This window comes from Drosophila kikkawai, chromosome 2L (genome assembly GCF_030179895.1).
Source record: "Drosophila kikkawai strain 14028-0561.14 chromosome 2L, DkikHiC1v2, whole genome shotgun sequence".
In the NCBI taxonomy this organism is placed as follows: domain Eukaryota; kingdom Metazoa; phylum Arthropoda; class Insecta; order Diptera; family Drosophilidae; genus Drosophila; species Drosophila kikkawai.
In genome coordinates, this window is record NC_091728.1 from 15,486,089 (window position 1) to 15,502,187 (window position 16,099).

At 39.4% G+C, this 16,099-nt stretch overlaps 1 protein-coding gene and 1 long non-coding RNA gene across 3 annotated transcripts in view; one reads left to right on the forward strand and one right to left on the reverse strand.

The window, feature by feature from the left end:
• The first annotated feature begins 4,549 nt into the window (after positions 1-4,549).
• The window catches only part of Trim9 (E3 ubiquitin-protein ligase Trim9), a 78,796-nt gene continuing 67,246 nt past the window's right edge, over positions 4,550-16,099 (forward strand). For both annotated transcript variants that reach the window (XM_017170171.3, XM_017170172.3), the window contains exon 1: positions 4,550-5,966. In XM_017170171.3, the coding sequence (XP_017025660.1) occupies positions 5,046-5,966 (921 nt within the window). In that variant the 5' untranslated portion in view covers positions 4,550-5,045. The remainder of the gene's footprint in view (positions 5,967-16,099) is intronic.
• LOC138927914 (uncharacterized) lies at positions 9,309-14,376 on the reverse strand. The gene is made up of 3 exons (XR_011444368.1): positions 14,002-14,376; positions 12,961-13,216; positions 9,309-9,444 (listed from the first exon to the last, which is right to left on the reverse strand). It is a non-coding gene; the product is annotated as an uncharacterized lncRNA (long non-coding RNA).

The following is a 16,099-nucleotide window of genomic DNA, read 5'->3' on the forward strand; positions in this document are numbered from 1 at the left end:
ACAACAGAGAGGCGCTAAGCGTGGTACACAGTATTAGCAGCCGGCAGCAGACTTTCCCCCGAATTCCCCTGTTGAACATTTTTCCCAAAAAAAGAAAAGAAACGAAAGCTCTGTGCAGAAGCGGTCCTGCGAACAGGCAGTCAGGATATCCTACTGGTAACCAGTTACCCTCGGAGCCACCATCTCCCCAGCTCCCGCTCGGGGGTAGCAGTTACAGCGTCCGTCTGTGTTAAATACGCGAATGTCCTTCCTAATCTCATTTGGTGATGTTATCCTGAACGAGTGAGCGGAGCGGACCAGCCAGAAGGACTCCATGGAGCAACAACTGGGCTGGGCTAGAAGCAGAGCGAGCTCCTCCCGTTCAATGGCAACTTCATTCTGTGTTTTTTGGTTAAACTTTTTACATATTGTTCGCCGAAAAACTTGCTTAAAAGAATCTCTGTTATGATACCCTGCCAGTATTTGAACTTTTGGAATTATTTTTAAACTTTGTTTGACTTTGAAGTTAATAGGAATTTTTTAATTAAATCTAAGATGGTTTTAAGTTTGTTTGTTTAATTTGGAAAGGTATTTAAATTGTGGTTACATTTGCTTTTCTGGCAAGGATACAATGTAAACAGCGCCTAATGGTTATTAGACTTTGATATAATTAAAAAAAAAGTATATTAACTAATATTAAAATAAAAATAAAATATATATATTTCTTTAATATTTAAATTCCCATTTAACACGATCTTATTAGTTCTTAAAACCTATTCCTTATCACAAACTTTTACAGAGCATTCAGAGAGTCCTGTTGTGATTTCCCTTTGGTTATGGTTATTATAGTCAAAGTATTTTTTGCTGTTAGCCTTGCTATCCGCGTACGTGTGGGTGGCTGTGGGTGGCGGTGTGTGTGCTTGGGTGTGTTTGTTAACCCGACAATGACGACGGATGGCGAATCCTGCCCGCTCCTGTGGCCGCTGCAACCGCTGGCTCTCCTTTTGGCGCACGACAAAACGCATAAAAGAGTGGAAAAGGGAGTGGAACAGGGGCTTAAAGAGAAGAGGGTAAAAAAGGAGGAAAGGAGAGGAGGAAAAAGAGGGAATAGGAGAAGGAGGAGTTTTTGGTGGGGAGTTGGAACGGCAAAAGCCAGGCTAAAACGCCGCCAGTCAAAAAATTTGCTGCTTTTCTTGTCGCTCCTCCTTTTCTTCTCTCTCTCTCTCTTATCCCTTTTCCCGGCGACCAGCTTTCCCCGAAAAAAAAAGAGCTGGGAAAGTGCAAAAAATGCTTCGCACCCGCGGTGACCAAAGTATTCCTGCTATTTGGGACCGGGTCTCCGGAGGGGTGTGAGAACTGTTATTATTGCGTTTTTATGCATGCTCGCATATGGCGAATGTCCTTGGCCATGGTTACACCACATGATATACGGCCTTAAAGTGGACCAGAAAAGCTCGTGAGGATGAGGCAGACTTTTTGGGGTGCGAAAGTGGTTTTCGTTGCGGATGTGGACGTGATAAAAGTTTTTAAATATTTTAAGCTGCAGTGAATTATAGGCGTTGCTAGCCAATACCTCGAAAACTCTCTCTCTGGGAAGTCAATTTTCAAATTGTGCAGTGTTAAACTGAAGCTAAGCTTAATGTTTAGCTTATAGAGTTAATAAGTATATATAAATAAAAAATTAACTAGACCAGAAATTCAAGTAAACATAATTTTTCTGCTTTATTTATTTATTATTTATTATTTATCTTAAGTTCTAAGCATTTCAAGGGTGATGAAGTTATGATTTTATTTATAGAAATATGTGTAATATATTTGAGGCAAACCCACACTTATTCATTTCCAGATTGAGGCGATAATTAGGCTTGGGCCATCAATCCCGGGTTAAGGTTACAGTTTCGTATATATCTTCCTTCTTTGGCGCCAACTCCTTCCCGAAAGTTCACACTTGGGGCCGGAAAACACTAAAAATCAATACTCCAGCAATTAGGCGCCCTGTGATCCTACCCTCTCTCCTTAGGCACTTGCTGTCCAATTTTGTGATTTATTAGGGAGCCAGAAAAAAAAAGGAATACCAAACTTGTGCGTGCAAAAAGTAAAACAAACAACAATAAATTGAGGCAAATTAAGCATACGAATGCGTCGTTGTCTGTCAATATTTGCATAGGCAAGTGAGACGTTCATTTGGGCTGAGGGCTTGAGAGGGGACTGCGGAGGGGGGGAGCCACTTAACACCTCCCGATTCCAAATCCAGATCAAATACTTGAACAGGAACGTGGCTTATTAAGTCACACGGATTACGCATTGCAGTGGGAAATGGAAGGAAAGGGAGTTACACTTTTTCCACACGACACACGCTTTTGTTGTTGCGTTCTTTTCCCCATTTTCTTCAATAAAATACACTGAGAATGAAAATGTTTATATTAGCGTTCTAACATACATAAATTCTTTTGGGTAATTAATATATAAATAGCCTGTAAATTAGTACCAATGGGGACCCTGTCAAGGTTAGAAATAGCTTGTTATGTTTTGTGCTTTTTTTATATTTCATAAAGTATATATACATTTCTGATGCCTTTCTCTCTGTGTAGATAAACATCTAGAGCAGGTCACCTATTTGTATTTGGCTTTCCGATATCGAATGTCAGTTACCGTGGGCAGTCTCCGTTTCTTCCTCCCCTATACCAAGTCTCGATTTCCCGCTCGATTGGCCGCTTCGGTGTCAAAACAAACTGGAAAACATTCTCGAGACCGGGTTTCAGAATCAGTCAGAACAAACAGCTAGCTTGGTCCAATAATATTTGTTGATCGTAGAATCGTGGACACCGCTGACACCTTCGCAGCGGAATGAGGAATGAGATATAGGTATATATAGTGCAGGAATGTCGCGAATGGGTCGCTGGCCGGGGCTTATCAGTGGTGGCACCGACATTACCTGTTCGCCCCGGCATGCCTCACCTGAGCTGCAACTGTAGTTGGGCTCGAAATAATAGACCTGCAAGTAGAAACTGAAGTTGAGGAATGGTTGCCACACCTGGCTGCTTCTCTGATATATATAGTAGTTGCCTAAATACCCAGCATTTTATGTGGTTTCCTTGATGGGACATAAATTCTGTAGTTTAATTTTGGATGAAAATAGTGGGACCTTGGAAAAGATAGATGTAGTAAAACTGAAAAATATGTTATGCTCTCAAATATTACAAAATTATTTTTAATAATTTTATTTTAACTACAAGTATCAGTTTATTATTGGAATTATTACATTTATTTTCCCCGCTGCTGTCAGATAAGAAACTTAACTCTTCTGACTCTTATCACTATAGCTGGCCACCGATAAGAACGATAATGTGCAGCTAGTGCAGGGGTTACGCTTATTTGTTTAATAAATGTAATGAATGTTTGTGGAAGTGAAAATTCTGAAATATTTCCCCGATTTCCCGCACACGTGCACAACAAGTGTAAAGCTTTACTGGATTAACTAGCTTTATTTTTCAAGCCTCAAAATGTGTAAGGGCAACGACCAGTTTAGTCAAGTATTTTACTTAGGTGTTTGTTCTTTAAACCAATACCCATACGGTAGTCTTTGTAAATATTATTATTTGACAAGTAATTTTAATTCGTTGAGGCATTAATGGACTCTAAATAAAAATCAGATTAAGAGAATTGTAGTTGAATTGTATATAAACAATATATAAAAATTTTTAAGATGCGTCTAAAATATCTAGATCCAAGAAATTAATTTTTATTTTTATTTGTAAATTCTTATATTTATTATCAATGTTCAACTCAATTAAAGAGCAATGACTTTCAAACTGCAAGCATGTTTGAAGCCAAACCTCGTCTTCTTAGGAGGTTCGATGTTCCATGTTCGAGGTTCGAACGCAGCAACTGTGCCTTGTGGAACTTTGGTTACAGTGATGTCATTCCCGTTTTTTTCCCGTCAAATTCAACTTACTTTCAAGTGTAATTGCGGGCAGCAGACTTAAAGCAGACAATTAAATGAATTTTCCTTTCTTGACTGCACGAAATAAACTGCGATCCACTGTATGCTCCACACTGTTGTTCTGTAATCATGTAAAACTTTGTTTCGACATTTTACTTTTACACGTACTCTTGCTAAATTTTAATTTTATAAATACTAATTATAAATAGAAACTAAATAAATATATAAAATTTCAAAAATTTTAAAGATTTTCCTTAACGTTGATTTTTTTAAATTAAATTAAATAGTATTTCATTGCCGATTTTCCCGAAATAAAGAGGAATAGGTAAAGCATTTAAAAAATTTGTTTTTATAGTACGCGAACCAGAACTTAAACTTTACTCAATAAAGAATAAATCGAATAGGAGATGTCTCGGAATAATCAGTCTATTTTCAAATTATATTTGTTTTTACATTTTCGTTTTTTTTTTATATTTTTTAAATTTAATTTAAAATTAAATTTAATTTAAAATTATAAAAATATAAATTTGGATAATCCAGATTTTTTGCTCAGACCAAATTGACATCACTGTTCGAATAGCGCGCGCATTCGAATAAGTGGTTAGTCAGTCAGTCGAAAAAAAAATTTCATACAAACCGGTCGTGTTGCGGATGCTTTGAGTTTTAGGTTCGTCGCGTTTAATCGTAAATCGAGAAATTAAGCAGTTTTAAAAATAAATTTGAAAAATAAACCGAAGTCAGTGCAATTTTTTAACTAAATTGAAGATTAAAAAGTGTAAACTTCAAAAAATTAAAGATTCTAACAAACGAAAGTGAACAGGATTTAAAAACCTTTCAACATTTAAGTGAACAAATTGGAATAAAAAGGATTTGAAAAAAATTTTGAAAAGTGAGAACAACTAAAGATTTAAAAACAGATTGGATAAGAGTGAAAAATAATTTAAATATTTAAAAGTGTTTGAAAAACGTTCGAAAACACATCACAAATATTAAAACCATGTTGGCCCAAGGCGTTCTTCCACCAAATTAAAACCGACCGGCTAAGACCGACCAATCAAGGATATAAACCTCGAAAGTTTCCATTTCCAATTACATTCCTTGGAAGGATTAGAAGGCAACCGAAATGGAGGACGAACTTCGCTGTCCCACGTGCAAACAGCTGTACGCCAATCCCGTGCTGCTGCCCTGCTTCCACGCCCTCTGCCTGGGCTGTGCTCTGGACATTCAGACGCCCTACAGCCCAGGATCTGGTCTGCCGGTGACCACCAATGGAACAGGCGGTGGCTCCTCTGCGGCCGGCGGACACAATGGCCTGCACAACGGAAACGGAGGCGGATCTGTGGCCGGGGGAGCAGCTTCCTCTGGTGGCGGTAATCCCGGTGCTCCTCCTGGCACGCGACACAGCTCCCACAGCTCGGCGGCCAGCACGGCCAGTTCCAACACGGGCAGCGAGAGCGTCACATCCGACCAGGATCAGTCTGACAAAGTGAGCATCTTCAGTGAGGCGGACTCCGGTGTGGTCTGCTGCTCCAACACATCCCGACCGGTGTCCTACGCCGGCACTGGACTTTTGCCTAACGGTAACGTGGGCAACGTGGTGGCTCCGCCAGGAGCAGCCTACTGTCTCACCTGTCCGCTGTGCCGGAAGCTCGTGTTCTTCGACGATGGTGGAGTGAGGAATCTGCCCACCTACCGGGCCATGGAGGCCATCGTGGATAGATTCTGTGCCCGCGAGGCCCTGCGCTGCCAGATGTGCGAGACGGACCCCAAGGTCGCATCCTTGATATGCGAGCAGTGCGAGATTCGCTACTGCGACGCCTGCCGGGAGCTCTGCCATCCCGCCCGCGGCCCACTGGCCAAGCACACACTGGTGAAGCCACGAGGCGCAGCCCAGCAGCGGGAGTCCGTTTGTGGGGAGCACGAGGAAACTTTGTCGCAGTACTGCCTCAGTTGCAAGGCGCCCGCCTGCGGCCTGTGCATCGGGGAGCAGCGTCACCAGGCCCACGACGTCCAGTCGATCAACGTCACCTGCAAGGCTCAAAAGGTAAGTTTCCTATGGTCGATATTTTTATTTTTGTATTAATATAATAATTTAATATGGATAAAAAATCTAAAAAAAATAATTTTTAAATATTTTCATTTTCATTTTTATACATATTATCTTTGCAATAAATATTTTATAAATATTATCTTTTACAAATTACTGATTTCCTTTAATAAACCTGTTTTTAATGTAATAAATAAAAAAAAAAAAACAGAACAATATAAATAACCTATGAAAATACCCATTAAAACTTTAAATAACTATTTTTTCTTGTGCCAAGCGCCATGAATTTCTCACCGATATTTAATAAACAAAAGCCAAAAAATATATATAGGAAAAAATTAAGTAAACTTTGAATACATGAAAACATTTAATCAATTTCGTTTTTTATTTTGCGAATGACACATGTCTGTGCCATATTTAAACGTCATTTCGAACAAATAATTGAAATTAATGCAGAAATATGATTTTTTCAAAAATAAAACTACAATGACAATATTAATAAATCTGCATCCAGCTGGCTGAAAATAATTTTTTATGTGAATACACTAATTAAGCAAAAGCCAAGTAAAGTTCTTGTTAGTTATGGAAAAGGAAAAGTTTGTGATTCCTCCGACACCAAAGTCCTGCTTCCGTTTATGCAAAAACATGTCAGCGGAGTAGACCCGGAAGGATCCTCCTCTCGAAACGAAGATAAATACGGTTTCAAGACAAACTAATTATGGGGCGAAAAGTAAGGTCCTCGGGAAATAAATATGTATTTACTTGCGAAGCCACCGCATATCCTGACCACATCCTGACTCGCTTCCTCCCATTTTCAGCTTGTTTATATTTCGTGTTTTCTCTCCTTTCTGCCTTTCGTCTGCTGGTTTTTTTTGGTGCAAAATTTATGGCTTGTCTGCTGGCCCCAAACATTTTTCATGCAACATTGTGTATTAGGGGGCTATGTTGTATTTTTGGGGATATAGGAATAGCAAGGAATAAGGTTGATATAGGGGTATTAGAAAAGCTAGTGTTTATGGGGATATAGGAATGGAAGTGCTAGTATTTCAGAGGATATTGACACTCACGAGATGAATAGGATTTAAACAGAAATTTGGAGATGCGGGGAATACAAGGATATAAATGGGTACTAAAACTATGTGCTATTATTCAGGTAATTTGAATACACTGTTATATATCTTAAAGGTATCTTTATGTCGACTCTATCTGTCTTCCTACTTCAGCTATGCAAAATATTTCATTCAAACAAATTTCCAACACAATTTAAGTCCAACTCAGCTCTTTGTTTTGACGGGAATCCTTCCGACTGCCACAATCTCCCATCCTTGACACTCTAATTCAGCGATAAGTTTTCAAGACACCTTTTCCCTCTACCTTTTGGAAATTTAATATCGATGAAATTCGTCGTCTCTTTCACCTGCTGAATTCATGAATTCCACGACTGTCGTCCAAAGCCGAATCACTGGCAAACAATTTTAATATGCCAAATGTTTCAAGTGCCTGCACATCCTGTCATCTAGGCAGGACGAGAACAACAAAGGACCCTAGACGGACAGAAAGTGCGAAAAGTGACAAATTGCAGCGGCTGCCAAAACAAAGAAAGGAAACCCCGAAAGGAATCAACTGTCGTCGAGTCAGGTCAAGAAGGATATTACCCGGCAAAAAAAGAAGCCAAAGTAGATGGCATTTTTGTTTTAGAGAAATGAATGCGCAAAAATATTTCACAGTTGTTTCGGGTTTTTCCGAGACAGAGGAAAGTGACAGTAGATAAAGTCAGAGAGTTAACGGGGATTTGGCTTTAAGCTGAAGCGAGTTGTGTTAAATAAGATTACGATTTCTTTCTGCAATGGGTTTAATTATTATTATAATTTCTTTATTTTTTAAGCTGAATTAATCGTCCTTTCTTATCTACACCTGATATCTCTATGATTTAACTAAGAACCCTTCTAAGATTTTAAGTACACCTTTAACAGTCTTACTCTGAAAGCCTTAATATTTGTTATAATATGTATTTTTTATCACTGCATTTTCATAGGAATTAATAAAAGACCAAAACCATATCTGTTAGAGATATTTGGCCCAATTTTCTTGTATCTATTTGGGTTGAATGTTTCCCCATCAAATTACGCATTCCAGAGAGACCCTTATCGGTTTTATCATGACCGAAAATGAGGCTCATTTGTGAACGTTATTTTTGGGCAGCTGCCTCTGTCCCCCCACCGTGGCGTACAGTTTCCCCAGATTCCACAGATTTGCCATTTCCTGCCCTGCCTATGCTTATCCTGACGCATCTTTTCGTTTGGCCTGCAACTGATTTTCAATTTCCATTGTTCGGCAACCTTCGCCTGCAGGCGAAGAGTCAAAACTCATGGCGAACAATGCCAAAAGGAATCCTTCTCCCCTGTCCCAGGGGCAGATGATTCGGGGCAGCTGCTTACCAGGCACCACATAATGGCACAAGCCAGGTGAGGCTCTGGCTCGTGCTCCTCCCATTTCCCGCTCAGCTCCCGCATGGATGACGATGACACACGTTCGAAATCCGGAGTGACGCCGGCAACGCCACCATTCCCCCAAAAGAGTTGATTAGATAAGCGAGTGGTAGTCATCCAACGAGTCAGTCACTCTGGAAAAATATACATCTTTTGGGTAAATCATCAAAAAACTGGAATTTTAAACGTAAAACCTGTTTTCTATAGGTTTATTGATTTTAAAAATATTTACAAAATATATAATTATTATTTTGAATGTAAATAATAAATTCTCTCTGTGCATCTCCAAGACTCATTTGCGGCAATGGGTTCTCTTTCTCTCTTTGTGTTTGTGCCATTTTTCACACCCAAACGGAGGAGAGTTCATCTCTACCTGTTTAGGACAGGTAATCGGGAATGCCTGATGGGTGGCAGCGTACTTTCCCAACTTGTTGTCCGCCTTCGTAAATCATTAATTTTCGGTGTGTGTGTGTGTTTATTATGCATTTTGCCGAGTGTCCTGTCGCCTGTATCCTTGGCCTGCTTTCTGCACCTCGACATTCCTCATTGTTGCTTATACTTTTCTCTCTCCTTTCGCTCCTTTGAGATTTATGACACCATCCAAAGTGCAGTGTGTAATATTTTTTGCAACATGTTTCGTGTTGTACCCACCACCAGGGTGGCACTCTGGCCACCACCCCACCAAAAAGCAGCCCTCATCCCTCGTTTTTCCCCGTGGATTCTCAGGTCATGTGTCAGATGATTGCACTGCATTTGTTCCGTTTAATATGGCAGAATTCCATTGTTTTTCCGCCACCAACCCTGGGGCAACGTACTTTGGCTAGGATGTGTGTCGAATCCATCGGAAACCGCCCAGAGTTCAGGTTGTGTGTACTACCAAGCGGATTTTTTCAGGCGCTTAACAATGGTGGTTTTAAATAGGTTACTTTATATATAGTCTTTAGGGGAAGCGAAAACAATCGTAATTGTTCGCTGATGTTTTGCCACTAGAAAGAGGGGGAGAAAGTGTGGAAAATATTTGAAATTTCGATGAAGTAATAACATTTTTAAATATGTTATACATAAAATAAACAAAGCTTTAATACAATCGTAATTTAACATTGATTTTTTTACATTATTTTTTAAGAGACTTCCTTTTATCTCTTAATCCGAATTCCTTCAATATCCATTGAAATTAAACCTGAATCGTAAGCTTAGCTCCCCCGTTCCCCCAATAAAATCCAAGAAAATGTTTCAACGCCCCCGCAAGGCCTTACTCTCCTGGTCATTTGGTTGTTATTTTTGTGTGTGTACTTAATACACAAATTCATTTAGCCAAAAGAAACCTGGCGGGAATTCTTGCTTCCTTCCTTTTCCCCAACTCCCCACGAACGTCAGGCAGTTCACTTAATTACAGTCCAATTACAGGAATTTTATGTGTAGATACATTTGGATTTCTGAGGCCCTGCCTGTCTCGCTCTCAATATAATTAAGCGGAAAAATGAATTACATAATTAATAAACAAAATTCAGCGCCAGGCTAATTAACACACCAGCGTGCAAGGCTTTGGAAATTAAAGCTGCGATGGTAGAGAAACTCAAACAAACTCACATGAGCTGCGAGAGCCTGAAAGGAACAGGATAATAAAGGCAGGAACATGTTGGCGAACGCCAAGTTAATTGCTGAAACAAAAAGGGAGAGAGACACGACACGAGAAAAGTGTGCGCAACATAAAAAATAAATAGAAGGAAAATCGTGGTAATAAAATGAAATGGAAACCATGAAAATTCATCTGCGGAGGTGGAGAGTGCTACATGTAGCTTCTCTAATTCATTTAAAATTGTCCCTTTTTTTGCAGCTTTAAAAATATTTTGTCACGAATGAATTTCAACAGTTGTTTGCTCACTAAATAATAACAATCGCAGGGAGACCTTAATTTTTACCTGTCTCTCCAAACCACCCCCCCAGGCTGTTTGGTCAAAGCAACCCGTTTTTCCCTAGTGCATCATTTTCCAGGGCTTTTCAGCGTTTGTTTTTGGGTGTGTGTGTGTGTGTGTTTGGTATATATCCCCAAAGGGGCCAACACGAAAAAATAGAGGGAGTTTCCTGCTAAAAGGGAGAGAGAGTTTGGATCGAAGAAGCAAAGCTAAGTGGCCGTAAATGTTGCTGGCCAGACTTGCAGACATATGCATTATGGCGTCACGTGTCCAGCTCCATCTACATGGGTTTAGTGACCAAAAGTCCTTAGACAGTCAGGCCTGGATTCCCCCGGGTCTTAGCATTTGGACAACTTGTCCTCGGACCGGGCCATCATCATGACTTTAATTGGACGCATTCGTCGTTTACTTTGGCGATGAACAGATAAAGCCAGGGTAATTGATATTTTCAGATCTTGATAAGGTGTCCTGGGCACAGGGGTTGTTATGGCGGTTTACCTATGGGTGGATGTCCTTTTTTGAAAAGGGGAAGTAGAAGTCAAGTTTTAAGCTCGCTTTTGTGACCTCATTTGAAGTGAAAAAGGATGAAATGTATTCAGTAAAATATAGATGAAAAAAGAAGAATTATAAATATAAGTGAACAGAAAATAATTTAAAAGAAACCACGTGCAGATTTAAAATATATAAAATAACCCCCTTTCATTAACCCCTTTCCTAGCTTCATTCAAAACCAGAAGCCCAATAAGCAAATGGAACAGCAAATAAAGGAAAACGCTTTTCCAAGGACCTGTGCCTTTGTTGTTGTTTTAAGCTTAGCCAAAACCACAAAGCCAATCTCATAAATATATGTTTATTCATACTCTTTAACCCCTCTGTCTCTCTCTGTACATGCATTTTCCATTAACTTGCCGGAGCTTACTTCACTTTCACGCTTCATGTGGAGACCGAGCCATGCTGCCCCCGCTGGCTTTTCCCGCGGAAAAGTGCCCGCTGCGAGAGCGTCTAATTATTTCCACCATAAATGTCAAGCCAACTGTGTGCCGGGTGACCCCACCCAGTGGTGATTTTCGACAGGGCAACGGCGCTTATCTGGAAATTACTTTTCGCGAGCCTTTTCAGCGCTAAATGCGAAATTACAAAAGTTCTGGAAAAAAAGAAAATATAATATTTCTCTGGCCGTAATTGTGTTGCTCTCACTGTAATTTATGCGCGATTTGCATGTCCCAGCGCAATTGTCAAGGTTTTTTGTAAATGCTTTTCTTTTTTCTTATTTTCTTTTCCATTTTTTTTTGCGTTATAATTACTTTTGTTTATTTGCCCCCGCCGACCCCAACTTTGACCGCAGAACTTTTTCGTTTTTTGGTTTATTTCGGCCACCAAGGAAGCCGGCGGGGCAATGAAAATTGCGTTAAAAATTATTTGATTTTGGTGGCTCTCTTTTTTTTTATTTTGGTGTCAGCAATATTCTGAGGGCAGGCCCTCATCCCGTATCACGCCCATTATTGATTTAATTTAATTAGTTTCCAGTGGCCGCTGGCCATTTCACTGATTTCCGATTTTGTTTGCCTCGGTCTGTGTTTTTAATTTTTCAAAAATTCTCATTGTGGCAGCGTTGAGCGATGAGGGTCTGGGTTGACCCGGTCGAAAAAGTTATTAAAATTTTATTGCCTTCGCATTGAATTTTCCCCAAAATGATTTTATTGTTTTCCCTGCTGTCTCTGTGAATGCATTTTCGTGTTCTACATTTCATTTCGAACTTGGAGTGCACGTAAAATACTTGAAATTGCCTTAAATTGGATTTTTTAGTCAAGCTTTATTTGCTTATTTATGGAAATTGCTTCAGGGCGAGATGTTTTTATTGCTCTTTAAAGATTTTACAGGGTTTCTATAAATTAATGCTGGAACTATGTATGCAAATATTTAGAAATAAATATCTTCTACCATAAACAACAAAGTGGCAACATATTGCCCACTCGACTGGCCATAAATAAAGCCACAACTGAGAGGGGGACAGAGAAAATTAACCCGATACCGGCTGCAAACTACACTTAATTTATGTAAATTCCATTGCTGCTCTCCAATAAAGTGCAGTGGTTTTTTTATTCCAGTATTTAATTGCAACAAATGTTTATTTTTCTATTTATTTAAACGCTAATTTAAATGATAAATAAATAAATAATGTTGCCGACAAGTGCGAGCCATGCTTTTTGCGGTATCTTTTTTATATAAATAAATTATCGCCTGGTTGGAAAATTATTCTGTGCGATTGCGGTTGACAATGAGAGTCTATATATGTTAATGGAAGATGACTACATTATGCGCCCAAAACTACTATTAACCGAAAATAAATTAATGCTAATTTTGAGAGAGAGAGTTTTGGGTGGAAATAAGGTCGAGTTTCTAGCTTTCTTTATTAGATTTTAACTGTATATATTATTAAATTTTTTTTTTCACTTATAAAACCTCCTGAAATATTATCTTAACCTCCTCAAATGTTCTCTAATCAAACAGAAATATCGAATAATTATCTTTGCAAGTCTACCTTTATCGGGGGCCATAATTAGCCAGGGCAATACAAGTACTTACCCTGGATGGGTTTGTCTATGCTATCAGCCTTGTTTGCAGATAAGGCCTGAGATTCCTTGGATGGTGTTTACCTTCGAGCTTTTGGTTCATGACACAGAACTCACCTGGAACGACTGCAGGTTGTGTTTCCGTATCTCTGTGTTTGATTTACCGATTCTCGACTCGACTTGACTCCATTTGTTGATTGATTTGCTGGATTGCAAGGCAGCGGAGGCTTAAAAACAAATTAGGGGAACATTTTCCAGGAATGCAGGGTCTGAAATGATTAAATTTAATGAGGGAAAATAATCGCTGGCTGTTGCAATTCAATTAGCAGCTTGTAAAGGTTGATTTATCCCTTATGACAATACAAAAAATCAAAGAAGGGGACTTTAAACAAATTTACAAGCGATTTAACAATAATATTTTCCAACAATTTTCACACATTTTCATCCATATGCAAATTAATGGAAATGGAAAATTCCAACAGTTAACAAACAGCCGTCGTCTGGTTTTTAATTATGCGGAAAAAAAGTATTTTCAATGTTATACGAAAAATCAATGCAATGCAATTTTTGCAAAACGATTTCTGTTGTTCCTTCGAGTGTCAAAACGGAAGTTTTTAATTTACATGAATATGCAAATTTTCCAACTAAATGAACTCCGCTGAAAAGAGGTGAATGTGAAAATTCAATGTGAAAATTCAATGTGAAAATTTTATGAAATTCGCTTTGTTTGTAAATGCATTAAACGACATTAAATTTGAGGTTTTTTTCTGAGGATTTTTTCAGGGAATGGTATTTTTTCCGTTTTTATGACTGTTAAACGTTTGTCCCCTTTAATGGGGCACTAAAAATATTCCCGTTGTTCTCTCTTATTTTTTAATTAGCCGCCGCATAAAAAGTCACCCCGCAGCATGACACATGTGGCACGAGCAGCAGCAGCAGCCGTCCTCGTTGGGTTACAAGGTGTCGTTAAAAACTACATTGTGCACACCCGACTGCGGCTATATATATATATATATATGGTATTCCTGTCCCCTATCCCTACACACATATGTACCGTATAGCCCAGTCCCCTTCCAGGAGGCGCCGTTTTTTACGAGTCCTGCACAGCGCCAACTGTCAACGGGCTTGTTGACGTTTTAAATTTCCTAGCTGGCTGCGTGTGTGGGCTGCTCCCGGGTGCAGAGATGCCTATCGTTGGGTTATTATATGCCCCCGATCCTTGTCCCGATTCCCAGCGTCCGAGAAGGTTCCTGGTCAAGTGTTAATGGCATAGTTAGGTGAGGAATTACAGGGGGATTTGGCGAGGAGAACAATTTGCAATGCCTAAGGGACTCGGTGGCTCCATGGAATGCCAGGTAATCCCTCGGCTGAGTGTCCTTTTTAAAATTTTGCACAGACTGAGGGAAATTCCAGCTTGTATAAAAATATTCCAAATGGAATTTGAAAGCCAGATAAAGGCAAATATGTGAAAAGGTTGAATATTAAAGGGGTAAAATCCTTTAAATGCCATTTTGACATATGATAATTATGTGTAAGGGGTTGTGGTGGAAATATTTAAAGGGAAAAGTGGGAATTTGTTATTTAAAAATTAACTTAATAAAATTCAATAATTTAATGGGAAAGCTGGACTTAAAATTAAATTAAATTAAATTTAAATTAAATTTAATCGTACAATTTTGTAATATAAAAAGATATATAAACAGAACCTTTTAATTTTGATGGACTCCTCGGAAAATCTTTGCTCAACCCTCTTTATTAATTCCATCCATACATCTTCCCTTTTAATGGGTCGAATGTGGATTAACCTTCGCCCGCTCACCTTCTCCCTTTGCCACCTCCATCACCTGGCAGTTGAGCTCGTTATGGATCAGCTACTTGAGCATTCAGCGCCGCATGAGGGTGCAATTACATGCAGCACGTAAGCCATAAAAGTGCCGCACAGTCAGGAGGGAGGAGGAGTAGCCGGGGCCCTGTCCCTAAATCGACCCACTCGCCGACAACAGACTGACAGATGTTTATCAACGACCAAGTTTATTGCATTTCACAAGAATCACATTATAAAACTGATAAAGCGACAAGCTGACGAGGGAAACGAAATGAAATCAAAGCACATAGTACAGGAATCGATAACGAATAACGAAACAAACTCTCAACTTTTGGTTTTATGGCCAATGAAAATTATTGTGGTTCGCTTCCAATTATCATATATCGCAGATAATTTAATGATTCTGCATGCCTTCGGCTATATCTTAATCGAATTTCAGGCACGTAGAAAGACGAAGGGTTTTTTTTAGAAATTTCCCACACGAGTACTGCCCTGACCAATGTCAATCACAGTGTCAATCGATGGACACTGGAAAGGATAAGCTTTTTTTTTTTTTAAGACCCGCCAGTACTAGGAGTTAATCCCTCAGAGTTGGACCATAATAATATACAAGATAAGGGAGTAACAATGGGAAACACAGCTAGGAGATAATAATAAAAACAGTGGGGCAATTTGCCAAATTAATAAATATTTAATGGATATTATTTATGTCATGGATATTTTAAATAGAATTTACTACAACAATTTTTTACAATTAATTTAAAATTTCTTTGGAATGTAAAGAAGTTTTTTTTTTTCTGAATAACCTAAAATTCCAAGAAATGATTTCACTGATTTTCTTCGCTCTTATTCAAGTTTCCAGTTCCATTACATTTTTTCTAGCTTACAATATAATATACTTAACTGCAAAAACCCTATTCTCTCTTATATCACCTCTCACAAGTACCATGAAACCCCATCCCCCCGAGTTTGTAACCCATTTACATGACACACTAGACCACTGTCCAAGGGTGGGAGCTCTACTCTACACGACAAAGTGACAACTTCATGAACTATTCAAAGAGCCTCGGCTGCCGGCGACTGCCTCTGCTCAGGTGGGCTTCCCCCAGGTGTGCCTGGTCTTAGCCATGTCCTGTGGTCAGCGCGCGTGAAGTGCTCTGCCTCTGGCCATTTTATTGTTATCCCACTCGGACTACGCTACCATCCTGGCTCTGGCTCTGCGGATTGCGGCTTGTCAGCTGTCAGCGTTTTGGCCAGTGTCCCTGCGACTTTGGTTTGGAGCTGATTTAAGCCCGCCGCTTGTGCTGCTGCTGTTGGTCAAGCCATC